Source organism: Aspergillus costaricaensis, assembly GCF_003184835.1.
Source record: "Aspergillus costaricaensis CBS 115574 unplaced genomic scaffold BO79scaffold_14, whole genome shotgun sequence".
Lineage (NCBI taxonomy): Eukaryota > Fungi > Ascomycota > Eurotiomycetes > Eurotiales > Aspergillaceae > Aspergillus > Aspergillus costaricensis.
Window position 1 is genome coordinate 535399 of NW_020291814.1, and position 27029 is coordinate 562427.

Sequence of the window (27029 nt, forward strand, 5' to 3'; positions counted from 1 at the left end):
TTTCAATCCGCATCCTGACTTTGCCACGCCTTTTATTACCAGCTGCATGTCGCCTGGAATTCCGTTCCTTCGATCGAAACTGTGGAGAGAAAAATAAAAAAAAAAAAAAAAAAAAAAAAAAAAAAAAAAAAAAAAAAAAAAAAAAAAAAAAAAAAAAAAAAAACCAAAGAAGAAAAATGCCAGATGGTTGTGAGTGAAAGGTCCTACTCGAAGAAGATTCAGTAATTTTGATCTCTCTAGATCTCAAGAAGATGGTTGGTGGGTGGTTGGAAGAGATGGTGGTCAGAGGCCACGCAGGAAGAAGAGGCGAAGGATCAACTGACAGCTGCCTGGCTGCAGTGAATGTCTCAACATAATTGTTTGACTCCATGGCATAGAGACTACTTGCAGCCTATCTCTCGCCTTGGGATTTCACAGAAGCTCAGAAACGACTGTCCCTGTGAAAGGATACAACGGATCTGGGCTACCTGATGGATCCAACCAACTGCGGGCCATGTTGGGAGGCAGGGTGGGAGCGTGGCAAGCAATGTCGTTTCCCAGCTGTACGGTTCCAGGTGGAGCAGGGCCGAAGGACGATCAAGTTTATCTGCGATTATTCATACGCCGCCCCGAAAGCGACCGCGGCGGCCTTGATACATTCGACCTGACTCGATAGCTGGAGAATTACACGCCCCCAAGCACTACCTTCTCGCAGATGGCAGTCTCTGCTGTCTAGAAACAACACGTGAGCTGCAAGATAGCTTAATCTCTCCGCATGGCTGTCCATTGTGAACCCGCATTTTAGAGCAGGCTGCAAAGCTGATAACAATAATGACTTGGCTTCATGGATGTAACCGCCGCACACTCGACCAGCTTGAAGGCATCGCCTGCACAAGGGCTTTTTCCATTCAGATTTATTGTGACGATGGTTACCGACATAATGATCGGAAGGAGGTGAATCGCACAGCGCCACAGGGCTGGCTGTAAGGACCCGGTTACCAGTACCTTCTTGTGCTCGCGCGGCCCGGGTGCGGATGAGGTAGCGAGAGGGCGGAAACTTTCGGTTCTGCGTAGGAAGGGTAATGGGATTAGCATGATGAAGGTCCCTGTGTACAGGTTCTCGTGGTAGGCAATTGCGCCGAGAAAGAAGGATAAGGTTGATGACAACGGGAATCACAAGGATGACAGTAGCAGTTGGTCAAAAACTTACATATGGAGGGTTTGCGATCTTTTATGATGCCTTTCTCGAGACAGTCGTTCCTCCATGTTTGTTCCTGCAGTACAGGGGGCGTAGGCGTGGAACGCAGTTTGTGACTGATCAATTATCCATTTTGTCAGAGAGACACACATGGCGTTGATTGGAGCTGAAAATAGAAAATGGTTCATAACATTCTGACTTTCCGGGGCGCCAGTTTCACTCAGAGATAGTAACAGGTAGGCAGCCGCTGTTGTTTCGGATTGCTACCAAATCACTCGGTACGGAATAGAGGGGTCACGTCGGATATTCAAAGGCCTTCTGTCATGACAACTCGTACGCAAAGGGGCCAGACAGAGGGGAGGAGAAAATCATTCCCTCGCCCGGAGAGAGCTGCCCATGGAAGCGAGAAGTAATGGAGGCATTGAGGAGCTTTTATTAGGTAGTTGGAGTTTGTCAGCTCAGCTGTGGCCATGAGAGAAGCAGCAAAAGGTTATATTAGTGGGAGAGAGGTAGGGACACTAAACTATATTTGTACAACCGTAACTCCATGGCGATTGGCCTGGCGATACAGGCACAGTCTCTCCGTGTCAGCTAAACCGCCTTGGGTCTAGTGCTGATCACTGTCAACCTTAATTCTCCAAGATCCCGCCTAAAACGGGGGGGGGTCGCATTGCTGATCACTTGACCTGCTTTGTCTGCGGCCGTCCCTCCCCCCATCCATTATCCCTTGATTGAATCTCTCGCCATTCAATTACTGCAGTCATCTGGCCAGAAATTTTTCGAAGACCACAAATGGCGAACTTATGGCGTCTTCGCCATATGCGCCCCAGTATCTCATCGCCGCATCCAACGGGCTTGTTATTTTGCTTACTCGGTCTCTTGTATCTACTCTCGATCGGCTATTATCGGTCGGCAAGTCACCGCGATCCTACCTCCTTCTTCTTCGACCCCAGTCGAGCCTACGAGAAACGGTATTCCGCGCACCGAATTCAAGAAGCAAAGTCCTTTCTCACCACTGCTGGCGACTTTCCCTCCGCAGCAAAGCCATCCGGCAACACCCAGGCTACGATTTGTGTGGGGATAGTGACAGTTCGCCGAAGGAAAGAGCAATATGTTGGGTTGACAGTAGCCTCTCTCCTGGAAGGCCTCACCGAATCGGAACGAAACACAATATTCCTTGATCTACTCATTGCACATACCGATCCCTTCGTTCACCCAATATTCTCCGAGAAGTGGGTAGAGACCCTACCCGACCGCGTCCTCCTGTATTTGAACGATGATAACCCCGATTACGAGCAGATCCGCGCCTGGGAGGATGGAGGATGGTATCGTAATAAGACTATCTACGATTTTACACATTTGATGAAGGATTGTTATGAGACTGGTGCGGATTACGTCGCCATGATTGAGGATGATACTTTGGCTGCCAAGGGCTGGCTTTCTTCTACTTTACACGCCCTTGAAGTAATCCAGCAGCGCACAAGAGCTGGACAAGACTGGGTCTACCTTCGCCTCTTCTATATTGATGACCTGCTGGGTTGGAACTCGGAGGAGTGGCCGAGATACCTCGCGTTCGCTTTCCTACTTTGGGCTGCTCTAACGGGAGCCATAGTATCTGCAAAGAAAAGGTTCTTCAAGTCAACTCCAGCAAGTGCTATCTGTATGATCTCTTTTTGTTTCATTCCGGCGTTCATCGGACTACACTTCATGGCAGGGCGGCAGACAATGTGGCCGATTCGTCCGGGTGTCCACGAGATGAACAAATACGGATGCTGCTCGCAGGGCCTGGTCTTCCCGCGTTCGATAGTGCCACGATTTCTGGAACATACCGATCTTACAACCGATTGGTTAGTTGATAAGCAAATCTTAAAAATTCCCCGGCCCCGAGGTTACGGATCATGCCGACGACATCATGACGTATACACGCGGTTCCAACGAGCTTTGCCGAAAACGAAGTGATATGGTTATTGAAACTCGTCTATACCATAATTCCAGCACCACATTCGTATTACGATGTGTTACATGAGCAACTCACAGATTTTTATGTCATGGAAGGGATCTTGGTCATTGCGCTATTTCTTGTTGCCTTAAGTCATAAGCTGGCCATAGGTAATGCATATCACTGAACCATGTTTTCATTCTTCAGATACATGTTCTGACGCTAATAACATATGAATTATCATAGAAATCAACGCCTGCTGGTATTCCAAGTAAAGCTAGCGTGCTAGTCCGACGCCGCCGTAGTTAATCACTGCTTCCTGAATCAGAAGGACAAATAATATTGGCAATCACACTTTTCGACAATCCAACCTAATACCCAAGTGCGGTATGTGTCCTAGAACAGGCTAAACTATTCTTATCGCATCACTAAATTCGATAAACTGGGCAGGGCAGCGTGGTAGAACAAATCCGTGGGGGACGCCCACCGGCCTACCGCGATCGACCAATATAGCCTTCAAAATGCGGACCACTGGATCTAAGCCTTCGTTGGAGGAACGGCGGAGAGGCGAGATTGCCCTCAACAAGTTCGCCGAGTACGCTGAAAAGCAACAGGCCCAGCGATCGGCACAGTATTTGCCTAGTGACAGCGGCTACGAAACAGCCAGCGCAGCTCCAATACCCGAAGACCATGCCGAATTAGATTTTCTCAACCAGCTAGATCTCACGGATGCTCCGAAATTGATCCAGTTGAAGAAATCACTCCTGGGCACTGGTAAACAGCCAGACCATAATATCCAAGTCCTGGCCAGCATCCTAGAAACGCGCATTGACGAAGGACATGATAAGACTCTCTTCAATCTGGGTCTTGAGGATGGCGGGGATTCTATGTCTTTTGATCTTCTTAATAAAACTGATATCCAATACTATGCAGGTAGAGACTATTTCCCCTTATATTTTTGGTTAATGTGTTGCTGATACTATGTCTATCACGAAAGCAAGTATTTGGAAAGAACAGAAGCAAAGGTTGAAATAGAACTGGAAGAGGCCTTTTAGATACCTAGCCTCTTTGCTGTGTTCCGTGGCCTTGCCAACTAGTTCAATTCAGTTCAATTTAATTCATATTCTTACACCCGATCGAGCCGGCGTAGTGAGATGCTAGCTATGCAGGTGCTTCACCGTTTGAAGCAAAGAATATGGCCCCGAACGCCCTCAATGCCCTCTAACTCGCAGTAAACACACATAAACACACGTAGAAACATGTAAGCAACGCGAACAACGCATGCCAAGACGTAGGAAGGTCGTCGCCGTAGCTAAACACAACTGAATAACAAAAGCAAATGTAGATGTAAATGAGTGTTGCAGCTGCAGCTGCCTGCGAGTCACCATCCTCCTCGTTCTTCGTCCATTATCTTGCTCCCAACATGCCTATTCCTTCTGCTTGTATGACCTTCCCTGCTGACTCAAACAGGGCGTGTTTAGTTCCTTCTACCAGCGTCTTCAGCGCCTATCCCCATGGCCCTGAGGCCTACGTGTTCTTGGCTTGGGTCGAGGTCAGGATCAGGATCGAGTTCGATGCATGCTTCAGGGGATGAATGTATCAGCAGATCCTTGTTGATGATGCTTTGGACCGAGGATAGGACCAGAAGCTGGGGGACTGTTCGTATATGTCTGAAGTCAGTCCTTATGATTTGCTCTTGTAGCCTCTTGGTGAAGACGTTCCGCGCTGAACTGCCCGAGCAAGTGCCAACTAGTCCATCCGACCTTTTGGCGATTGAAGCCACATAAATAGATGGCTTTCGGTGGTCCGTCGACATAACACGGTTCATATACATGAGAGCATCCGTGATCATTTTCATACATAGCTGATGATCCTCCCAAGCTTCCTTGAGTACTGCTAAAAATCTCTCCTCTGCATCCCGCCTCTTATTAGTATGATCTTGCGCATCTACCAGCTGCTTCACCAGCAGCAGCAGACTAAGCAAGATAACCCCAGTCACTAACTTGTAGACTTCTGTATCTGACCATTCATGTTCTAGTTGTTGAATCCGTTCCTGTTCCGTTCCACGCATTCCCAGGACAATATTATATGTTGAGCATTCATGTAGGCTAGTCACGCGCTGCGCTCAGGCCGCCCACACAAAGCACCTCTTCGCGTTGCTTTGTTTCGCTCTCCTAGATAGCTCAATTCAGCTGACACTTTTGCTTCGCGTTCGTTCCGTTCGTTTTGCTGCTTTCGTTGCTGTAGAACGCTCCTCAAGATTGTAGGACTTGCGATATATCTCCTCGAAAGACAAAGCTGAGGCATCTTTGGTGTGGCTTTTCTTGAGCGAGGTAGACAACTCGGCCCAACTTGTTTCGAAGTCGTTCGTTTTGCTCCCTGCCATGGGCCTGCGCGGAGCAAGGTTCTTATTCCTTGCTCGTAGAGGCATATTTGCAAACTCCAGCAAATACCATCCAGCTCGACAGATGATTGACAGCTCTGATGCGTGGGGCAAATCTCGCCGCACAGAACAGTGACGTATCCGGATGCTCGAACAATGCAGCCAGACGAACAGCTAGGTTATCGGTTTATGTCCCAAGAATCCACCAGTTCGATAGTCGAGGGCCTTGCCACACTCATCGAATCTAGAGATCCTTGTAGGTAGCCCACCGACAACGCCTCTCAGGCAGGTCGTATGCTCCGTTGCGTCGTGCAGAGGCCTCCGTAGCGATCTATTTGGTAAGTGTGAGATAGGATGCAGGAAACGAAGAGCAAAGAGCGTACTAACTTGTGTGTTAGATACATGAAGAAGACAGAGGGAGAAAACGATGCTCGGATTGGAGGGGGTGGAAGGTGTTCCTCATGAACGGGAAGGAACGCTACATCGTATCCGTAGAAAACATCGAAAAGGAGCCAGTATATGCCGGAACTCCGAGAGCAGAGTGGCTTACCGTTGGAATTCCGAGCAAAGTGAGCAAACTAGCTTCGTATTCTGACCAATCCTCTGCCGTGGTAGTTAACTAGTACACTTCCGCTGTGTATTACTAATATGACCCGAGGGTTGCGGTCGGAGAAGGCGATCATCGAGTTTGCTCTGCAATGACTGATGACTTCTACACTTCGTTAATTATCTATGAGATATCCTTCTCCGCAGGTCTCAAAGTGCGAATTACATCAAAATTAGATCAAGAATGGCAAAAAGACAGAGTCGCCCGCCTCGAAGAAAAGCATGTAGTAACTGCATTAAGTCCAAGGTACGGTGCACTCTAGATCGACCCGCATGCTCTCGATGCAGGGTGACCGGCCGAAACTGCGATTATGGTACTACGACTCTGGCTTTGGGGCAGCGAAATTCCTTTCGCCTACAAGAAGGACATAGTGGAGAAGCCGGTTCGTTAGAGAGTCAAAGTGTAACTTCTCCTTCAGTCCCAGAATTCACTTCAAGAGTGTTGCAGACGCCACCATCTTTGTCATATACTCCCAGTCCTTCTGTCAACAATATCATATGGGACCCGCCAACCCAGCAGTCTCAGGAGCCTCCCATCGAAACAACGTCGAAAGAAAAAGAACTGAACTTCGAAGCGACCCATTTGACCCCGAGCTCTATTGCAGAGGATATTCGCGACCGATGGCTTAGGCCGTTTTTCCTGCCTGCGCACGGACGAAGTGAAACTCCAAAAGTCTGCCATCCTTATACCCTGCAATTTCTTGCACGGATCTTGAAGACATATCCACGATATATGTTGAGAGATGGACGACCCCCTCCTATTATTCACCATGTCCAGGTCAGGGAGAATAAGACGCCTCGAGCACTAGCGAACTGCTACAGTCTAGTACGTATGTGGGAACAGGCAGTCCCGGGGAGCGAGGAGATAGTCATGAATACAATCGCAGGGGAGATGGCAAGGCTCGCCAGTGAGGTATGCATATCCTTAATTGCACATGCGATAAAGTTATGAAGCAAAGGTGGTAACAAGATTAAAGAGTCCGAATCAACATGACTACGAGCTCCTCTCTAGCTTTCAAGCCTACCTCATCTACTCAGTCTTGATCTACTTTGGCCCTCAAGGTGGTTTCACAGACACAATCATGATAACCCTCATGGATATGGCATCTCAGACCGCTCGAAATGGCCTCTTCTGTGATGCCGAGTTAGCACGGACCAGACCGACATGGGAATCCTGGATTGTCGCAGCCACAAAACGCCGTGCAATATTCACTCTCTATCTCTTTAGCAACATCTATAACGCGGACCGTATGCTGCCTAATTTCGTCGCAGAGGAGCTCAGAGGCGTATATGCACCGGGCAATAAGGCACTATGGGAAGCGGCTGACCGCGAAACGTGGAATAAGGAGTACGATAGATACCTCTTAGATTGGCAGGATGGAAGCTTGGAAATATCTGAATTATGGCCATCTCCGGAGAAGGAGGAGCCGGAACGGAGGAGAAGGATCGAACGCTGGGTTCAAACAGTTGATGAATTCGGCATGATGATGTACAGTGTTTGTGCCCATATCCATGGTTCCTAATCAAGGATATGCGACTCCAGTTGTGAATTGCCTGCTATTTAAATTCTTTGTGCGCTCATTTCTTTTATATTGTACGATGTATAGTGTACGTTTTGCGATTCACTGTGTATAGAGAGTTATGGATATACATTCGACGCGATGACTCTCCTAGACCAAAGCACCAAGCATGCGACGTTTTTGCAAGGTCAATCCGAGAAAAGCTGATATCCTCAAGCCTCCGGGTCTCTGGCTTGATACTCTGGATCCTCCTCCATAGTCACACCGGCTTCCTCCAACAAACGAGGGAACCATCTCAACATCCGGTCACGAAAGACTTCATATCCGGCTCCTTTCCGCAGCACCTTCATATTCTCCGCATCGAAGTTCATGCCACCGCGCTTGTACACTTGCCATTTCTGTAGACCATAATCCACCACCAAGTCTACCGCATCGATCACCTTGGGCTCAATATCCTCAACCCGGAATCTCTGTCCTTGGCCTGACAGATTGGCAGAAGTCCCGAAGGTCAACATACCCGTCGGGTTATCATCACAAAGGCGACCGAGCTCTCGCAGAAATGGACCTTCAGGAACTGCTATGCTGACCGTATCGCCCTTTGTGACTTGCGATAGCGTCGCCGGTTCGAGAGCTGCCAAACGCGGGTGAAGGTTTTCGGTATCGTATTTAGCAATAATCCCGACAATCATCGCCATATCTTCGGTCAATACCCGTGTCATTTCAAACTTGGCCTCCGAAAGCACGTGAATCTCTCGATGTTGCTTGTATGTCCCGATTATGCCGATGTTGTGACCCTCTCGACGATCCTTGGCTGAGAATATACGCTGGACTCCAGCCTGCGTACTCGTCAAGAGCGCGTAGCCGACATCGGTTGGGATGATGACGACCCCACCGCTTTTTAAAGTGTCGTAGGTCTGTTTAGCATCGCGAGGGACGTTAGGCGCAGTGCCCTGCTCGGGTATGAACCGGGGAGCCATGCACGAAAAACTGTAGTATTGTTGTGTTGGAGTTCAGATACAGGCCGGTGTCGAAGGATGAAAAGGGACGTACCCCCGATGCATGAAAGTGTGGTCACAGAATCTAGAAGGGAGGATATATATAATATATCAAGCTATGCGAGTAAATGCGATCCTGTCATTATGACGCGGAGATACCGCGGTTAGTTCGGAGCAATGCCGTTCGGAGTTGTACCACGGAAGAGATCTCTTCAGTATACAAACTTAATTTCATTTATACACTCGGAATTCCGATGACAGATTTATTTGCCCTCGGAGTTGCAGTAGGTACCTCATCCATATATAAAACTTCAATGGATGGTCTATAGAGCATGTAGAGATTGCTTTCTATCTGTCGCTCGTTTCTATAGAACAACTTTCTTTATATTCCACAGCTGAACTTACAGCATACTACATATCAACTATTACATGAGTGCTGTGTCCTCCAGCATGGATGTCTTATTGCGAGAAAGTGCATTTGGCCGAATTCTCAACTACCTCTCCAATGGCAACCTCTTTCGGGCCCCAGACCATGCAAAATCGAAAAGTGAAGTGACAACGAGCGAGAGTCCATCGCCTACATCTCCAGATGCTCTCGACCTTATCCTTGTGGATTTTAGCGGACCCGATGATCCAGACATTCCCAGGAATTGGCCAATGTTGGCGAAGACAGTTGCCATGATCGATGTGATGTTATTGAACTTCAGTTTTTACGCGGCATCAGCAATCTTCACGCCGAGTATTCCCTTAATCGAGAAGGATCTGGGTGCGACAACTGCCGAAGGAACATTGGGACTCTCCCTTTTCGTTATAGCATATGGCATTGGGCCTCTCATTGTGCGTCGACTTTTTCCATCCACATATGATATTTATCTTGTTTGCTAATGACGGAATGCTTCCAGCTTTCTCCTCTGTCCAATTTACCCTCGATTGGACGCACTCCGGTATATGTTCTCGGCTGTTTTGCATTTTGCCTGTTTAATATTGGGACTGCCCTGGCCAAGAACCTGCAAACCATACTAGTCCTGCGCTTTTTTGGGGGTCTAGTCGGAAGTGCACCTATTAGTGTGGGGGGCGCTACACTGATGGAGGTCTTCAAGCCTAACCAGTGCCCGTATGCGATTGCCCTGTACGCGGTCAGTGGAGTCTGCGGGCCGATTTTAGGGCCGGTATGTCATTTTCCGTCGAGCTACTTGGTGTGTATGAGCTAACTAGGTGACTATAGATACTCGGGACTCTGGTAATGTAAGCGTTGATCCCTTCAATCCGGCAATGTCGATGCTAATGGACATTATAGAGAGCGCTGGCAAACATGGACTGCGACTCTGTGGCTTCTCTCAGGTGTCACAGCTTTTACGACAGTGTTCATATTCTTCTTATTGCCTGAGACTTTGAGCACCAATATCCTTCTACGCCGGGCACAAAGACTCCGCAGACAGACGGGAGACCCTGCATATCAAAGCCAAGCCGAATTAGATACACCAGGCGCATCTCTTGCCGTGCGCATTGCTAGACAAACAGTGGATGACTTCAAACTTTCTTGCACGGACCCGGTGATTTTATTTGTCAACATGCATACGATGCTCATCTATGGCATACTTTACCTATGGTTTGAGTTCTTTCCATTCGGTGAGTTAACCCAATATTGGCCGTACTTGCCCACAAATTACTCACTGGTCATAGTGTTCGATGGAATCTACCATTTCAATGATATTCAACAAGGCCGTAAGTCGCTAACCAAACTCTCCTTGAAACTAATCTAATCTGTAATTAAGTTGCATTCTTCGGTATCCTTGTGGGTGCCGCACTTTCCGTCATTGTATACGTCCTATGGTTATACTTTTCATACCAGCCACGGGTCGCAAATTCGGACATCATCGTCGAACCTGAAGCGCGTCTAGTCCCCGGTCAAATCGGAGCAGTGTGCATTCCGGTCTGCCTCTTCATTTTCGCCTGGACATCTCGAGAGAGGTAAGCGCATGAATGCCGTTTAATCTGCACAAGCCAGCATTAACACAGGTTTAGCGTACATTGGATCGTTCCTATCATTGGAACTGCTTTCTTCGCACCAGGCTTTTATCTCACATTCCAGTCTGTACTAAATTACCTCGGAGAGTCCTATCCAAGATATATAGCAAGTGTGTTTGCTGGAAATACCTTCTTCCGAAGCTCATTCGGTGGTGCATTACCTTTGGCTGCTCCGCAGATGCTGAAGTCGCTCGGTATTGGATGGTCGTCGAGCACGTTGGGCTTCATTTCCGTTGCGATGCTTCCCCTACCTTTTATTCTGGAGCGGGTAAGATACCTTCATGGCTACAAAGAATATGGAGGTTTAGCTAATTCTTCGATAGTATGGAAAGCGTCTGCGCTCGTGGAGCAAGTACGCCAACTAGTCTGGGGATCCAAATCCTTCTTCGGGCTGCTGTACGGGCTGCTGTGGTGTGGGCAGAATGGCCTTTTTGCCCGTTTTAACACCAGGAATAAAAATAATTCTCCGGTCGTCGGCCTCTGCTATGTCCAATCAGTGTCACAGGATTGACCCAGGCCCTATCGGCCCACAGCCTGGGTACGGCCACCATGGCTCGGCCAAATTTCTTGACAGTTATAGAATATCCTTTCCTACTTTCTCTGATTCCTATCTTCAGTTTTTTAATATAACTTTGTAATACAAAATGTTCGTGGTTTCCATGCTATAATTGCATATTGTGTATTGAAGTTGACTTATCCACCACAATTATTGGATGAGATCTAGCGAAATATTCAGACAGTCCATCAATGGTAGTCGATGGTTACCTAAATACAAATCCATGTCATCTAACAATCATTGCCTTCTTCCACATCTTGAGAGTAAGACAGACCTTTTAGCTAGCTAGTCAAGATTCAATGTGCGAAGCCCTTCTAAATGAACGACTCTCTTTCCTACACCCGTTCATGTCAATCCTCCCGGACAGCGCGAATCATCCTACTGAGACCTTCTTCCAAGACGTGTGGTGGATGCGCAAACACCATGCGAAACCACCCTGATTCTTCTGCAGCATAAATAGTTCCCGGCGCGATGTATACCTTTTCTTGTCTAAGCCTAGCAAGGATGTCCTGATCAGTGGCTGTTCGGCTTTTCATCAGAGCGCCCAGGTTCAACCATATAAAAAAGGCCGCATTGCACTCCACGTAGGGAATATTATGGGCCTGGAGAAACCCTGTCGCAAATTGATAGCTTTCTGCTAGCCGACTCCTGTTAGTCGAGGTGTATTCCTCCAAGAACCTGTCATCTGTAAGTAATGATGAGGCGATACGATCTGCAACGCTGGACGGGAAATTATAAAGACTAGATAAGAGAACGGTTAGCATTTGTCCCGATAGGAGGCATATTGTGAGATCCCTACGATATGCCTTCTACTGCGTCGAGGAGCTTCCTGTTGTATTTGCTGATTAGACATCCGATCCGTAAGCCCGTTGAACCATAATCCTGCTCAGTATTAGACACTATTGCTCACAGGGATCACTGAAGAGATGTCAAACTTTGCTTAGCCCCCAAACAACATGCACCATTCTTGGATCCATGAATTCCTCTATTTTGAATGATAATATCGACTTGAAAGTGGACGCATCAGGAAGGCGCGGATTTTCCCAGACAGACTGCGCGTAGATTTCGTCGCTGATCAAATGAAGTCCGTTTCTGGAACAAAACTTCATATACTCCCTCAAGGCATCTTCGGAATAGCAGCAACCTTGAAGTGGTTCAATGAATTGCAACTCCTATTTCTCTTGAATGAGACTGGAACCTACCAAGAGGATTGTGTGGCGAGCACAGCAGTAAAGCCCTGACTTGGAGGCCTTTCCTTTTCGCCTCTGCATAAGTCCGCTCATATTCGTTGATAGCGGTGATGCTGAATGGGTCGGTTGTGCCGAAGGCGACTTCAAGTAGTCCGATCCTGTAACAATCAGCGCTTGAACCACGAAGGAATTGGGATGATGTTCTTTACTGTGGTCGTGATCCAAATATAGTCTTGAAAGCGTTGAAGTAGGGGCGTCCGACGAGGATGTAGTCACCAGGATCGGCTAAAGCCCAAGCACAACACTCGAGTGCGTTGCTGACACCCGACGTGACCGCAATGTCGCACGGATACAATGCGGTTTGGGGGCTGAAATAACGGTTCAAAAATTGACAGATGGCATTTTTAAGCCGATGTGAGCCACTAAACCCGTCCCCGTAGGTTAATACATGCGCGTCAAATTGGGCCTGTGACCGTTAGTATGAGGTATTGAGAAAGCAGAAATGGAAATGATCATTACATTGCTGTTGACAAATTCCATCATCTCTGCATGCATGAGAGTCTGAGCAATATTAATGATCAGATCATAAAGAAGTCCGTGCAGTTTCATCCTACATTCTCGGCCAGACCGAGATTGACTATACCTTCGGGATTGGACTGCGCATCCCACAGATCCCCCAAAACGTCCTGGAAGGCCGGTTTTTGCGCTGCGAGCGCCCTACCCCTTGCCGAAGTAATTTCCATGGTAGGTTCTATGCAACAAAAAGCCCTAGTGAAAGGTTCAAAATGAGAGACATACGATGGTATAAAGTCCCAACTCAATATAGGACGTAGGTTCTTCACATGACGCCACGTGGGGCATGTTTCGGGAAGGCGCATCTGCATCTGGTTGCGGCTATTGCGGGTGGAACGGGAAGATCATCGACATAATTCTCTCTTGAACTTGATCATACCTTCTCTCTTTCTAGAAGCGCGCGCATGTTTCTGTTTCCTAAAATGTACGAAGTGATGGCCGATGACAACCTACCTACTGTCGACTTCATTGATCGCAGGGGGCTCATTCTCGATTCGGAGCGCAAGTCTGTCACCAACATTCACCCCAAAGGCTTCTTTATACGGCATCCCCCTGCACCCCACAAACTTAATGGGGATCTGACACCGGAATCAAAGTTATTCCAGACTATTCACATGGGAGCCGCCGTCGTGGATACCGGGCGCTGGAAGCTCATCGTAGACGGGCTTGTTGAGCGCCCTTTTTCAATTAATCTCGAACAATTACGAAAGATGCCTTCCGAAACAGTCACCTCTTTCCACGAGTGCTACGGCAGCCCCATAACTCCTCCCACAAAGAATGTTTGGCGCATTGGCAATGTCAAATGGACGGGCGTCCCGCTACAATATTTGCTGTCCATTGCTCGGCCAGATCTTGAGCGAGGACAGTTTGTTTGGTCCGATGGCCTGGACTCGGGTGGATTTGCCGGCGTCTCAGCCGATAAGTACCAAAAGGACTTACCCATTGAAAAAGCTTTATCATGCGAAGTTCTTGTTGCTTACGGAATGAATGGCCAACCAATGACTAAGGAGCGCGGTGGACCAGTGAGGTTAGTTGTTCCAGGATGGTTTGGGACGAATTCCACAAAGTGGTTGTGTCGATTATCTGTGCAGGCAACAAGATCGAAAGGGCCATTTACTACTATCTTTTATAATGAGCTTGATCCAACGGACTCCGAAGGGGTCCGGAAAAGACCCGTTTGGAGTGTTGAGCCAAATTCGATGATTGTCCGCCCTCGTCCGGACGATGTAATTGTCGGTCTCGGGTACATTGAGGGCTGGGGGCGCGCATGGGGGGCAGAGGAGATTGTGAGGGTTGAAGTCAGTCTCGATGGAGACAGTTGGGATGAGGCAATTGTGTCACCACGGAAACAGTTTGAGTGGCAGCTATTCTCCTTTCAAGTGGAAGTTCACCGAACCGGGAGACATCACATTCGAGCAAGGGCCACAGATAAATCTGGTGCACAGCAGCCACTAACTGGAAGGAGAAATCATGTTCCAACTGTTCAGATCTGGGTACAATCTAATGTCCCCTAGGGGAACGTATCGCTTGGAGAACAGCAGTAGCTGAGAAGCACTGTTTCATGTGCATAATTGGCCATTGAAATCACCAATGAGCCTTTCGGAGGTTGCTCATAAAGACCGTGGGCATAAGTCTCAAATGTCTCATGCAGGCGACCGTGTGGTGCAGCTGCAATGGTGTCAGTGACGGGTATGAACAGGACAGGGGTTGCCAAGAGCACAACTTCTTGCCAAATGCTCCCTTGGAACGCCATGCACACGCGGGATTACTGCCCTGACGGGACTACCTCCATTAAGTTACTAAACTAGTGGATGGTTTCGAGAATGGACCCGTGGATATATCGTCGAATATATATACACGTCCCTGCTTCCCGCAAAGGGCCAACATAACTTCCTCTTTTGCTAGTCAAGCATTACTTATGCGAAAGATGATGATCAGCCTGTATAGAGGGATTTGGTATACTATACTCTGACCATGCCTCACACCAATACGTGATCACACATACTCATTACTTTCCTAAAATTGTAACCTCCAGGAAAAACAAGTATTCGGTGTTTATTCCTTACAGGCTATATTATTCTAGTTGAACTTTGAATAAGTACATACGACCACAGGGTGTGGAAAACAGGGCTTCCCGTCCGCTCAGCCGTACTTAAGCCACACGCCGGGAGGTTAGTAGTTGGGTGGGTGACCACCAGCGAATCCCTTCTGTTGTATGTTTTTGCCATTTCTATGGCATTATATTATTCTGAGCTTCCCTGGTCTCACTGATGTGTCCGTCCACCCTTGCTTGCATGGTGTAGGTCGAGGTCTACGACTTGCGCCAGAGCCACGACCCGAGGAACGAGACAGCTGCAGCGGCCAAGGTTGACCGGCGAAACTTCAGCTGTGACTGGGATTCTTTTTCCCTCTACTTAAATCCACCAACTAAAGCCCCTTTAACATTTTTCGAAGAAGCTCTTCTCCAAAACATCTCTGAGATCATCCAGACACTTCATCTTACTAATACCTTATTAAATCCATATGGAGGCATCTACCGGGAATAGGGCTTTTTAAAAAAAATAAAGAGCTTTGGAAAAGATTCCTTAGCAAATCTGAAGGAGGTAGAAAAATAGGAAAGAAAGAATTAAAAAAAAAAAAAAAAAAAAAAAAAAATTCTACGTGTCTGTACATATATGACAAAAAGAATACTCATGTAAGAGAGAGATTGGCACTATACCTGATGTAGCCTAGCCTTATAGTTAGAGCTAGTCTATATTTAGTTATCTAAGAGGATACGAATATACGAACAACGCATTGAAGGGTACGTATAACAAGACCCTTTATCTACCCTCTACCCTGTATGGTAGGTGGGTATGATTGCCGTGTTTGTGATACTCGATTGCTGAGTGAATTGCCACTGTGAAGTGCCACTAGCCCTGCTCTTTAAATGAACCCCCGCTGTCTAACCACAGCCTTTGGTTTTTTGGGGTGTTGTGTGATATGTTTTAACTACTAAATTGTTGGGTTCTGTCCAAATAACCACCTCATCTACTTCACAACTATCCCAGCAACCAAAACTGGGTAGAATGACCGATGATCATTCGGCTGCAGTGGACAGGCAAGGCCGGTCAACAATGCCTCTGTTTCAGGCAGGACGCACTTTGCGCTCCGCCTCTATTTCTTCCGCCGCGAGGCTGCTTGATTTTAATCCCGCGGCGGGGGTATGGCAAGCCACAGGGACTGCTATCGCACACGCCCCAAATTTCGCCGATCTGAGATCGTCTGACGAGGTGGCATTTGATTTCCACGCTCGCACTGTACGTCGAAGCAACACTCAACCTGCGATTGACCGCCCTATTCCCCGAAGAGCGACAGCCCCCGCTATCGGTCCTGGCCGCTGGGAAGAAGAGGACCCAGTGCTCCCCCTTGGGGCTCAGCCAGATCGCGACCACTATTCAGATCTCTCTGTGGGAGCTGTTTCGTGGCGCGACACATGCAAAAGATTGCCGCTTGTGACGTGGGAATTCCTCTGCACACCCACGGGCTTCTTCATAACTGTTTACGGTCTTAACGTAATTGCCTGGGGCGCCATGCTATTCTTTCTCTTATTGAATGTCGGATCCATGACCAAGGAGCAGAAGGAGGTTTGGATTGAAATAGATTCTCAGATTCTGAATGGCTTGTTCTGCTTGACCTCGTGGGGTTTGGCACCCTGGCGAATTCGCGATACATATTGGCTACTCCAATGGCGCCTGTGCGACGGCGTAAAATCGAGAAAGTCAATAGAGAAGCTTGCAAAGCGAAACGCCAGCTGGTTCAGATTACAATCTTCCGATTCTGATGAATTGACCTTGCAAACGACCCTGACCGGTAAGGTTGCGCCACCTACCAGCGAATGGAAAATGGACTTCGTCATAATCAACATGCTATTGAACACTCTCTTCCAAGTCGGCATGGCGGCATTTATGTGGTGCTACAACCGGCATAATCGCCCAAGCTACGGAGTTGGACTTTTCATCAGCCTCGGTTGTTTCAGCTCCCTTTTAGCTGGGGTAATGTCATGGTGGGAGGGACGAAAAGTCAAGCGGATTGAAGGGTGTCTTGTAGAAGATATACATGAAAGCCAATATCAGGTAGTTGATACGGTCTGACCGTACTGACCGTATTAGCTTCTTCAAATAAACCATGGCATACATGGCATAAAGTCCAACAAACACTAACTCTGAGACATAAAGATGAGGCCAACTTCTGTCAGGCGTGACAGATATGCCACCGGATGTAGTCTTCCTGAAGACGCAGAGCTGTCAGGCCTTTCCCATCACAGCTCCTGCGTGATTCAGGCAATGGTGGTGCCCAAGGGAGTGGGGGGTGAGGCGCTGGCCAGGCCTTGTGGGTACCCTATTATTGGGCTGCTTTGGAAGCGAATCAGAAGTTGTTCTTTCCGCGTACTTTTCTCCAGCTTCATAACCATGAAGGGGACTGTCTAAGTAAATACTGAGACCTTAGTGGTTGCGGGTACGAAGTCACTGGTAATGTAAAAAAAGCGGCCGCCTGTCACAGATCAAGGTGCTGTAGTGTAGTGGTCATCATGAAACGTTGTGGTTCTCCGCAGCGCCGTTTCGACCTGGGTTCGATTCCCAGCAGCGCCATCAATTGGCGTGTGTGCTTGATTTGTCTTTTTGCTTTTTATATACCGTCTGCGCGTGCTCTCTTGATTTGTTTCTAATTTAAACTTTAACAAACACACCCCACAGGTAACTTATTGTCCGACTAGGTCCAACGATCCGAACGGAAATGCTTTCCGTGAACGCCGCCGTCCCCTTCTCAGGCATGGCGCCGACCATCCATGTAGGCAACACGAAGTGCTAGACCCCAACTTCATAGCCAAACACAGAATGAGAGACAGACCAACCGTACTTTCAACTATTTAGATCACTACGCTCTGACCATCGGGCAAGTCCGGTAGAGTACAGCCTCGTGTGGGGCCAATTCTTCTAGATTGATTTGACTTGCTGACCGAATGGTTGTTGCTTCGAGGCGTGACCGCTCTTCTTCTCGACTGTTTTAATATCAGTACGATTGTAGACATAGGTCTTCCCGGAGTTTCATGGATATTGACCTTCCCAGAGATTTTGCTCGACCCGGGCCCCCAGTATCATCATACCGAAGGTACTGACCTCCGTCTAACCACTGAGAGTTGTTAGCTACACATTGTGGAGAGCCCCATTCTACACATCGCCCCAGACTAAGATAAGCTCACGACACCATGCACCGAAGACATGTTCATGCTCAGCACGTCGCAATATTATTGCCCTAACAGACACTAGGTTGACCCGCTTCCTCCACACGTTTGGCCCCCTTCCTTGGCCCCTTTGGCCCCAGTTCCTGGCTAGGCCTGCCGATCTCCATACAACCCGGGGCGGTGCCTGATCCTGTAGTAGCATTCGAGATTAGCTGCCCCCATAAGCACGGAGAAAAGTCTATAAGTTGCGGCAGGGGCACATTTTCTGTCTTGATCTCCAGATACGCTTTCTACATGCATTGAACAATATACCCCAGAATCCACTTCAATTGAGCCTTCTTATCAAACAACTCAAACAATCACCTACAATAGGCAGACACAGCCAATATGAAGCCACTCCAACTCATCCCGACCCTCCTCCTCTCCCTCGTCCCTTCGCTCACCCACGCCTCCGATAGCGACGACATTCCCTCCGGCGCTAAGCTCTGCCAACCCCAAGGCAAAGGCAGCTGCCAATTCGGCGTATACCAATTATATCCTGGTATCGATTGCTACCACCAAACGATGAACTCCGCCTACCTCTTCGATCACGCATGCAACATCATTGGCCACGTGGAGAACTTCACCCAGGGCGACGCCATGACCTCGCAGCTGCCGTATACTCTGGACATTGAGAACGTTTTTGGTTATCCATCTTGCTACCTCAAATATGAGATTGCGTACAGTGATGGCTTGTATGGGTATAGCATGCCCTCGGGAGGTGTTTGGGATGACTGCGAGAAGGGCGATGACTTTCAGTGCACTTGGTATAGGGTGGCGTTTGACTGTCCTGGATTCTAGCGAATTGTTGTTTTAAATTATGGATGGGATTGGAGTACGGAAAGATTATTTTGCAGGTGGTATAAAGGACAAAATGGTATTTCACAGAATTAGACCGCTCATTCTGGATATGTCAACTCCCGCGCAGTCATATACATAATAGCCCATGAAAAATCATCTACATTGCAAATGAAACTCAAATCACTCCTTAGAGCAACACCCTTCGAGAACCTGCGGCGCCTGCGAAGTATCCAGCCTGCAGAAACACGAGGCCTTGATGGGGACATCCGCCACCGCAAGAGCCAATTTAACCGATTGCTCAATCATTGCTGCCTCATCCAGCTTCCCCAGTCTCACCAAGCACTCATGATACCCCTGCAGCGACCAGACATTGTTAGGATGGCGGCACTGACGAACAAGTGTGTTGTCCAGTCCCAGATCCGCACGATACACCTGCGCTGCTTCCTCCAGATGCCCCTGTTCCATCAGAAGGGCGGCGTACGCGTGGCGGGAAGGCTGCATCCATGACCACGGCTCACTGTAGGGCAACTTATCCTCAATGTCAATAGCACGACGCAGAGCAGCAAAGGCCTGATCGTAGTTCGCACACCGATACTCAATCTCACCTTCTAACATGGCCGCAGCCACCTGGAGCACATCGACAATCTTCCCGTTGTAAGCGAGACGGGTCTCTGGAACACGCTTCCATGCCTGGTTGAACCGTTCTTGCTCCTTACGAGCTGTCGGGACATCCCCAGTAGCGGCGAAGGCGACTCCCCGCGCGTAGTGCGTCATGGCTGTGGTGCCGGAGTAGAGAGTCTGATCAGTTGGCAGCTCTTTCTGTTTCAGCTCCTCCCACATGCCAAAGCGCACCATTACATGCAGCCGGCTGGTTAGGAATTGTTCGAGCCAGTCAGCCATTGGTGGGGACTGGATACGCAGGACATCCTCAGGAACAGTGGCTTCCATGCGTGTCACTGCGTCAAGAGCCATTTGAGATTTTCCGGCGAACATGGCTGCGTAGATCAAGGAATGGTAGTCGTGCATACGGTAGAAGGTGTAGAAGTTGGCAGCACCTGCTTTGCGGAAGTACTTGTCGTCCGCAAGGGTCGAGTTATAGTTAGAAGCAATGGAACGCCTCCAGTCTCCAATGAGGATGTCCAGATGAGTAGGCATGTGGTGGATATGACCGGCATCTGGGACAAGGTCGCGAAGGTTATCGGCTACGTTTATGCCCAGTTCCGGTGTAGGTGACATCTCGATATAATGGATGTAGAGATGAAGCAGGCCGGGATGGAGATTGGCATTCTCATAAGTGAGCGCTCGGTCCAGAACGGCTTTGACTTCCATCGTGGGCGCGTTAGCATTCGGCTTTCCAGTGAAAAGATCCCACAGCGCCCACGGAGTCATGTTCATCAACGCATCCGCATAGAGCGTGGCCACGTCGATATCATCCCCGAAAGCATCGTAAACTAGCTTCATGGCGGCAGCGTAGCTCTTGTTGATGGTCGGGTAATCGTTAGGCGGGGTGTCGGCGACGAAACGAGATTGAATTGCATCGATGAGAGCCTTCTCGAGGGGTGTGGCATTCTCCGCATGCTCCTTGGCCTTCTGTGCGGCATAGAATCCTCGTTTTACACAGGCATCCAAGTCTCTCTTATCGAACCTCTCCCAGGGCTTATTGTAGTTTGGACCTACAGCATAGGCGAGCCCCCAGTATGCCATTGGGCACGTCGGATCATTTGCAATGGCCTGTTCGAAGCAGTAGGCCCCTTCTACGTGATTGAAGGCGTAGACCCATGTTAGACCCCGGTTGAACCAGGTCTGGGTGTCGGCGCTGGTAGTGCTGATAACGTGCCCATAGGAGCCAAGGTCGTAGTACTCCTCGCTTGCTGGGATGGCTTGGACTATTTCTGTAGTCATTTTGCAATGCCTTCCAGGATCATTGAAAGGGAGACTGAACAAAGAAATATCTGCTAGAGAAGACGTCACGATAGATGGGCGGATGAATCGGTCATTTTAGATCTAAATACGAAGAGTACAGCGTTTGTCAAAGGAGGGGGCAAGTGGGTCCCCGGAAAGGCCGAGAGTGGCGCAATCAGTACGATGCTTGACTAATACCCGTTTCATTCGCCGAACTTCAGACGCCGAAACATCCAACTCTCCTTTCTCCCCCAAACCGAGTGATATCTGCATTCTTCCTGGATATACTGACCTGAAGCGATATCCGGATTCAAGAAAAACAGCATTTAATTATAGAGATACAAAGAGATAGGCGAGAAAATATATGCCTTCCACTTCTCGACCGGTGAAGGTGGCGTGTCTGGCCTGGTAAGTTGACGCCAAGTGATGAATCCACGGGGATTGATGCAAGGGACCAAAATCTAACATGAACAGTCGAGCCTCCAAAATCCGATGTGACGGGCAAAATCCATGCGCTAATGTAAGTCAACTGTATTTCCAAATTAATAATCGATCTCTAGTAACCCTGTGTAGTGCACTATCCATCGACAAGAATGCCGGTATCAACCCAGTCGGCGAGGGGGTGCTCGACGGGGCCCTGTTGCTGCCGAGGAGCGGGCCATGAAAAAGGCCCAACGACTGCAAACTGCAACCAGGGTCAACAATCATGCCGTGACAAATGATGATTTTACTCCGGCTCAGATATTGCAGATCAATGCAGCCACCCCGGTTTCTCTTCCATCTCCGTCTCCGATTGAAACCGGATCCCGACTATCCGATACGCTGCAGGGAAAAGACAGCCCGGGATTTCTGTTACCGCCTAGAGGCTCTAGAACTGGTCAGGAGTTTCGAGAGACTGTGAGCCATCCGACACAAAGCCTCCGTGCTTATCGGTGTGATCAAGATCTGTATGTCGTACCCATGCAATATCCCACCGGACCTTAACTGACAGATTCTTCTCCGATCGTACCGTAGGATCAATGCTTACTACATCTTCATACATCCATACCTCCCTCTATTACCCCCACCGGCTGTGTCCCAGTATGTGGACAAGCCTGTGGCTCTGAGCATGCGGTCGGCCCATGTGGATGCATCTCATTTGCCTTACTGGCCGACTACCTCACTTGGCTTGGCCGTAGCAGCAATACTGACACTGATACCCCTACCGGGAGATGCGCCCGCGATTGAGAATGAGGCTGTCACCTTACGACGCTCTTATGCCGATTATTTTGCACGCTCAGCGCTAGATGTATCAGAAGAATCTCTCCAGCCGTCTTCCAATCCCGATCTCACGCAGGGCCCAGGCAGCCCCTTGCATCCGGATATTCCCCGGCAAATGGAGCCGGTCCTGGCATTAGCGCTTCTCAGCCTATACGAATGCTGCCAGCGAGGAAATGTCTCCAAGATGCGCATCCGAGCCAATCAGGCCTTAACCATGGCGATGGATCTTTCACTACATACACAAAAGTCTGCAAATAACTGTTCCGACGCGATCCGTCGCTGTTGGTGGTCGACGGTATGTCACATGTGTTCTCCCATCCATAGCCCATAAGTTTATGTTGACTGTCGCAGATGTTCCTCGTTTATCAGTCTTCTATGTTGACAGCTTCGGTATGTTTGCAATGTTCAAGACGCGTAGGCGTGACTTCGCTAATTTAGTAATATAGGCACCCCTTATTACAAGCGATGACTTCCGCATTACCACGCCTTATATAGTAATTCGTGGTTGTCGAGAGGTACAGAGTCCCCTTCCTTCTCACATCCATGTCTTCTAACAAGCATCAGCCATGGCCCTACGTCGTACAAGCACAATGCCTCCTTCACCGCAGCTGCACCATCACCCGCGAGCTCTCCCACGAAACCACCCATGATCAAGGGTGTCTTCCCTGTTCATTCCACAACGAACTCAAACACCTTGACTCTTCTCTTCTCGATATAGCCACCGAAACAGACCGCTACCGCTGCATAGCTAATTGCCAAGGCACAGAAGCCGACGCGGAGCGCGTGCTCTGGGCAATATCGCGCGTCCTAATTCACACGGCTAGATTGCTCATCCATAGAGTTCGCGCTTTCCCTGACCGTCCTGCCGATAGCTTTACGACTACTTCCAACAGCAGTACTAGCGGAACTAGCACCCCCCTCTCTCCGTCCCGAAGAGCTGAAATCGATGCCATAATGCCATTTGATGAGCAAGAATCCATGCGTATCTGCATTCGCTCTGCGCTGCTGATATCTCGAATTTTCCGTCACCTGCCTACACCGAATCCGATGTACTCTGATACTCCTGCCGATGGAGAGACCTTTGGATATGGACTCGGACTTGGACAGATTAATGGAGACTCGGGGCGATCGTTGACTTCACCACGCTCTTTACCATACATGGCCTGGTGTGGGATGCAGAGCTTCTATGTACTTGCCATGGTATTGTGGCGCGTGCGGGCGGCCTTGTCCGCGGGTAATTTGAGCAGTATCTATAATTTGCTAGATCGGCCGAATGAGCGGACGGCGATACAGGATGCAGAAAGGCTCGAGGAGGAGTTACACATGGGGATTGAGTCGCTGAGAGTGTCAATGAAAGCGGATGGGGTATATGAGGGTGTCGGGAGGATGGTTAGGGAGTTGGAAAGCGTGTATGATGCTACCATGATGGGGTGATCATGGTCTCGGAGAGCGAAGTTGCTTTTAGCCTGGGCAAAGACCAGTTATGGAATGAATCAGACTAGACCTGGAACGGTTAACCTTTTGGGTCAACCTGAACCAGGGCATACCTCGGTTTTCTGTGCGGGGTACAACAATGCGTGACCAATCGGCGTTTGACGGAGTGAGATTTCGTATTTCGGCGGAAACGGTATCCCCACCTCGGCGTCTGAACTCAACCATTCGGAGTAAAGTCGGGTTGGGCGCTATTTTATGTTGACGCAGATTATATCGACGTTTATTGACCAGCTATCGATTTTAATTAAAATAGACCAAATGGCGCATTTGCTAGCAAGTATTCGGCGTCGTTGTAGGAGGACGCGCAAGCTACGATGATTGAAAACCGAGTGGAGGACTGAATGGCATGGCGATCCACTACATCTCGTACCCTGATAACTGTGGAGCATGCTGAGCATGCCCAGGCTGAATAGAGCACAAGTCTCTAGAAAATGTATACAAGAGACATAGTTCTCACTGATAGGCCTATAACACTTATCTGTGACAAGTTCAAACCTGGAATGTTAAATGATGATACCCTGGACCCGAATTGGAAGCTGGTATTCTTACTAGTAATAAATGTTACCTGGTTTGCAGCCAATTGGATGATTTTATTAATTATAGACGAAGTACGAGATAGTATTAATAGTTATAGCCTAAGCCAAGTTATTTAGTGGTGATCTTTGCGTAAATCTCTATTTGCTGCACATTTTATATATTAATCAGGCTATATGGCCATCGATCCACGTATAAATGCTTTCTACTGTGATTTCAGGTTTCTCTATTAGCACAATACCGTTGTCGGTAGTCGACAGCCATTCTTTCGAATAAATTATTACTAGTTAAATATATTTGAGCGTGGTATTGCATCTGCAGACACAGTTTCGCCCACCGGAACTCGTACAAAAATGATCAACAATTGAATACGATCAAACAAGTGGATATGAATATAATACTATATAAAAAGACCATCCTTACGGTACTACTGTGACGAAGATAGAGTACAGAATCACAATGTTGAAAATGATAATATAAGTGTGGATCAAATCCACGTAACGGCCATACGCCAAGCCAAACTTCCAATCATCCATCGGCCATTTCCGCAAAGTATCCCCCCACCATCCATTCCCTTTGCCATAGAGTTCAGATGGAATAACTATGGTTACGCGAACCCAAGAGACGGAGTAGCGCCATCCCATTCTGTATCGGGATTGCAGGCATTCCATCCCGGGCCGTAGTGGCACGATGTAATGGACTTCGCCGCACGCTTCCCTTCATAGTACGCACCATGCAGAAAGCCCGAGAAGCTTGGGCTTGTAGCCTCTCCAGCAAAGAAAACCCGCCCAACATTCGCTCGGAGATTCCGATGGGTCTGGGCAGATACTGCGGGTGGCCAGTTCGAGTACGAGCCGTACGACCTGAACAGTCAGTTAGCTTCAGAAATTCCAACCAAGTGACTAGGGGAGAATCCTACCAAGGTTCTTGCGTCCACCTCGCATAGTAAATGTCTATCGGTTCCGGGATGGTCTTATCCGCAAAGATCTTGCGCAACACTTCCATAATCTCGGCTTGGGTCTTGTCCTCGCTTTGCCGCTCAACCCGATGCGCCTGATCGTTGACAACAGTAACGACGAGGATATTCGATCCTTCCAGCACCCCGGGAACATCCAATGGCTGAAACAGTGGATAATAGCCTCTAGTATTCGGGTCGGCGTAGTACAGATACTGGTTTTTGGGCCAGAAGGAACGCGGAAATTGCATGAATATTTTGGTATACGTGACCATTTCGAAGCTCACAATGGCATCTTTCTTCCACCTTGGTAGTTCGGGTGTAAATTTCACAGCTTCAGGATGTTGCAGCACACCCAAAGAAAATGTTATAATAGCGTACTTGGCTCGCACACATTTCCCATCCGTGCTATATGCTGTCACGGAGTCATCGTCGTGCTCAATCTCTTTGACGATGGTGTTTTTCCGAAGGCGCCAAGCATTCTGTCCTTCGAAGAGTGGATCTGCTACATGAAGAACTTGGCCGTCGCATTGGTCGTTGCTGCGGTATAGATCTCGGAAGTCTCTTCCGCCTTGGCTGCTGTGACCGAGTCAAATGCCAGATAGTCGGCCAGTTGCTCGTACTGGTTTGTCTCTTTCGGGTTCCATCCCTTCCGCCAAAGGGCCGCGCGGTATGTGCGGTCTTCGAGGTGGTGGTGAAGTCGGAGGCCAGCGTCGGCGAGGACCTTGGAATCGGCGTCGCTGACAGCTTTCAGTGCGTTGAACAGGAGCTCGGGTGGTATTTCTCCCGTCTGGTCGTATACCGTGGCATTCTCAACATCACTGGTTCTGGTGTACGTTAGTCGGCTGTGTAGTATTTAGTATTGGTGAGGGAGGACATACAGTGTGCGGAGGTTGGCTTTAATAGCCTGCCTTGGCTGTCAGTCATCCTCTTTGCTAGAATAATGCGTACCCGTGAATCCTACCAAGTCCCAAATGGGATTCACATGTGTTTCAGGTCCTCCAGTTCCGTGTACCTGGCACCCATGTTAGTTTTACACCTTTCAATAAGGGATCGGGAAATAGTAGCACACCCAGTTAGCCCCAGCCTCCACTACATATTGTTGCCCTTTGCCAAAGGTAACCTCGTGCATCCGCCCACCAATACGGTCCTGATATTCTAGTACGATAAAATCTTCGACACCGTTGTTGTGCAGTGTTTCCTGCGATCATCAGCATGGCCCCACAAAAGTCGCAACTCGAGCATACTGCAGCAGTCACGCCCGCCACACCGGCACCTCTTCAGAACGTCAGCTCGAATGGTAGAAACCTTCAATTCTCGATCGATAGAGAGCCTTACAATATGACCACCTCAGTTTCCGTACACGTTCTAGCATTTCCCACTACCGCGAAGGCAGTGAGGGTTGCTGCTATTCTGGCGAATCCCATGGCCCACTACTGCTTTGGTTGGCCTCGGTGGCCACCATCACCTGAGGGGTTATACCACATTTTATACGGTAATCGGACTTTGATTTTCATTCTTTAATTTCTATAGGACCCTTCTGTGTAACACTCATGAGGAATAATATTATTCGATTGGGCAAATCTCCAGAACCTTGCATATTCTGGGGTTGTGCTAGGAATCTGGCATTTATGCGAAAGGGATGCAGGGCCAGGAATCACAAGCGCGTCGCGTCTGCATGGTTGCCTCGATATTGACATGAGAATTAAGTGGACCCATGAACGTTTATAGATTACTCCTGCCAATATTTGGGTTTTGTGTTTGCATCCATAGTGGTAAAAAATGGGAGTATGCTACAAGTCTTTCAAGGAGGAAGACTGCGTACAAAGTGCACATGAAAATTCCAAGATTTG

At 48.6% G+C, this 27029-nt stretch overlaps 14 protein-coding genes and 1 non-coding gene across 15 annotated transcripts; 9 read left to right on the forward strand and 6 right to left on the reverse strand.

Moving 5' to 3' along the window:
* Window positions 1-713: 713 nt before the first annotated feature.
* Window positions 714-1436, reverse strand: BO79DRAFT_13174 (uncharacterized protein). Its single transcript, XM_025677978.1, has 3 exons — window positions 1377-1436; window positions 1190-1293; window positions 714-1045 (listed from the first exon to the last, which is right to left on the reverse strand). Exons 2-3 carry the CDS (start codon window positions 1243-1245, stop codon window positions 781-783), a joined length of 321 nt encoding a protein of 106 aa, XP_025540095.1. The 5' UTR covers window positions 1246-1293; window positions 1377-1436; the 3' UTR covers window positions 714-780.
* Window positions 1437-1996: 560 nt separating this feature from the next.
* Window positions 1997-3136, forward strand: BO79DRAFT_146433 (uncharacterized protein; the record flags this gene model as incomplete). The annotated part of the gene is made up of 1 exon (XM_025678459.1): window positions 1997-3136. The coding sequence occupies one exon, from the start codon at window positions 1997-1999 to the stop codon at window positions 3134-3136; it is 1140 nt and encodes a 379-aa protein (XP_025540096.1).
* Window positions 3137-3637: 501 nt separating this feature from the next.
* On the forward strand, window positions 3638-4151 carry BO79DRAFT_254654 (uncharacterized protein; the record flags this gene model as incomplete). Its single annotated transcript, XM_025686088.1, has 2 exons — window positions 3638-4049; window positions 4114-4151. The coding sequence occupies 2 exons, from the start codon at window positions 3638-3640 to the stop codon at window positions 4149-4151; spliced, it is 450 nt and encodes a 149-aa protein (XP_025540097.1).
* A 442-nt stretch (window positions 4152-4593) lies between these two features.
* BO79DRAFT_254655 (uncharacterized protein) lies at window positions 4594-4968 on the reverse strand (the record flags this gene model as incomplete). Its single annotated transcript, XM_025686089.1, has 1 exon — window positions 4594-4968. The coding sequence occupies one exon, from the start codon at window positions 4966-4968 to the stop codon at window positions 4594-4596; it is 375 nt and encodes a 124-aa protein (XP_025540098.1).
* A 1273-nt stretch (window positions 4969-6241) lies between these two features.
* On the forward strand, window positions 6242-7628 carry BO79DRAFT_264633 (Zn(II)2Cys6 transcription factor domain-containing protein; the record flags this gene model as incomplete). The annotated part of the gene is made up of 2 exons (XM_025686815.1): window positions 6242-7018; window positions 7065-7628. Exons 1-2 carry the CDS (start codon window positions 6290-6292, stop codon window positions 7626-7628), a joined length of 1293 nt encoding a protein of 430 aa, XP_025540099.1. The 5' UTR covers window positions 6242-6289.
* Window positions 7629-7837: 209 nt separating this feature from the next.
* Window positions 7838-8602, reverse strand: BO79DRAFT_146373 (L-threonylcarbamoyladenylate synthase; the record flags this gene model as incomplete). Its single annotated transcript, XM_025678453.1, has 1 exon — window positions 7838-8602. The coding sequence occupies one exon, from the start codon at window positions 8600-8602 to the stop codon at window positions 7838-7840; it is 765 nt and encodes a 254-aa protein (XP_025540100.1).
* Window positions 8603-9070: 468 nt separating this feature from the next.
* Window positions 9071-11013, forward strand: BO79DRAFT_228072 (MFS transporter; the record flags this gene model as incomplete). Its single annotated transcript, XM_025683935.1, has 8 exons — window positions 9071-9457; window positions 9523-9789; window positions 9846-9865; window positions 9918-10249; window positions 10304-10345; window positions 10396-10591; window positions 10646-10916; window positions 10972-11013. 8 exons carry the CDS (start codon window positions 9071-9073, stop codon window positions 11011-11013), a joined length of 1557 nt encoding a protein of 518 aa, XP_025540101.1.
* Window positions 11014-11553: 540 nt separating this feature from the next.
* Window positions 11554-13137, reverse strand: BO79DRAFT_264636 (aspartate aminotransferase; the record flags this gene model as incomplete). Its single annotated transcript, XM_025686816.1, has 7 exons — window positions 11554-11945; window positions 12004-12086; window positions 12140-12348; window positions 12407-12552; window positions 12604-12860; window positions 12914-12955; window positions 13009-13137. The coding sequence occupies 7 exons, from the start codon at window positions 13135-13137 to the stop codon at window positions 11555-11557; spliced, it is 1257 nt and encodes a 418-aa protein (XP_025540102.1).
* Window positions 13138-13398: 261 nt separating this feature from the next.
* BO79DRAFT_237429 (sulfite reductase) lies at window positions 13399-14481 on the forward strand (the record flags this gene model as incomplete). Its single annotated transcript, XM_025684696.1, has 1 exon — window positions 13399-14481. One exon carries the CDS (start codon window positions 13402-13404, stop codon window positions 14479-14481), a length of 1080 nt encoding a protein of 359 aa, XP_025540103.1.
* A 1554-nt stretch (window positions 14482-16035) lies between these two features.
* BO79DRAFT_228075 (DUF2985 domain-containing protein) lies at window positions 16036-17100 on the forward strand (the record flags this gene model as incomplete). Its single annotated transcript, XM_025683936.1, has 1 exon — window positions 16036-17100. The coding sequence occupies one exon, from the start codon at window positions 16036-16038 to the stop codon at window positions 17098-17100; it is 1065 nt and encodes a 354-aa protein (XP_025540104.1).
* Window positions 17101-17514: 414 nt separating this feature from the next.
* BO79DRAFT_t128 lies at window positions 17515-17598 on the forward strand. Its single transcript has one exon. It is a non-coding gene; the product is annotated as a tRNA-His (tRNA).
* A 980-nt stretch (window positions 17599-18578) lies between these two features.
* On the forward strand, window positions 18579-19031 carry BO79DRAFT_146316 (uncharacterized protein; the record flags this gene model as incomplete). The annotated part of the gene is made up of 1 exon (XM_025678451.1): window positions 18579-19031. One exon carries the CDS (start codon window positions 18579-18581, stop codon window positions 19029-19031), a length of 453 nt encoding a protein of 150 aa, XP_025540105.1.
* A 66-nt stretch (window positions 19032-19097) lies between these two features.
* Window positions 19098-20977, reverse strand: BO79DRAFT_208898 (tetratricopeptide repeat protein). Its single transcript, XM_025682484.1, has one exon. It carries the CDS (start codon window positions 20931-20933, stop codon window positions 19212-19214), a length of 1722 nt encoding a protein of 573 aa, XP_025540106.1. The 5' UTR covers window positions 20934-20977; the 3' UTR covers window positions 19098-19211.
* Window positions 20978-21297: 320 nt separating this feature from the next.
* On the forward strand, window positions 21298-23627 carry BO79DRAFT_237431 (Zn(II)2Cys6 transcription factor; the record flags this gene model as incomplete). Its single annotated transcript, XM_025684697.1, has 6 exons — window positions 21298-21341; window positions 21408-21453; window positions 21507-21880; window positions 21948-22488; window positions 22640-22708; window positions 22752-23627. The coding sequence occupies 6 exons, from the start codon at window positions 21298-21300 to the stop codon at window positions 23625-23627; spliced, it is 1950 nt and encodes a 649-aa protein (XP_025540107.1).
* A 1201-nt stretch (window positions 23628-24828) lies between these two features.
* BO79DRAFT_228079 (polyamine oxidase) lies at window positions 24829-26856 on the reverse strand (the record flags this gene model as incomplete). Its single annotated transcript, XM_025683937.1, has 11 exons — window positions 24829-25084; window positions 25141-25340; window positions 25393-25510; window positions 25558-25755; window positions 25800-26003; window positions 26058-26083; window positions 26141-26191; window positions 26249-26377; window positions 26424-26454; window positions 26515-26581; window positions 26844-26856. 11 exons carry the CDS (start codon window positions 26854-26856, stop codon window positions 24829-24831), a joined length of 1293 nt encoding a protein of 430 aa, XP_025540108.1.
* Window positions 26857-27029: the final 173 nt, after the last annotated feature.

What these genes read in the sequence shown, in the direction of transcription:
- BO79DRAFT_13174 (XM_025677978.1), bottom strand. Translation starts at nt 1,245, where the DNA reads ATGGAGGAACGACTGTCTCGAGAAAGGCATCATAAAAGATCGCAAACC. An exon ending in AGATCGCAAACCCTCCATAT is followed by an intron (nt 1,046 to 1,189) that starts GTAAGTTTTTGA and finishes CTTCCTACGCAG; the next exon opens with AACCGAAAGTTTCCGCCCTC.
- BO79DRAFT_208898 (XM_025682484.1), bottom strand. Translation starts at nt 20,933, where the DNA reads ATGACTACAGAAATAGTCCAAGCCATCCCAGCAAGCGAGGAGTACTAC.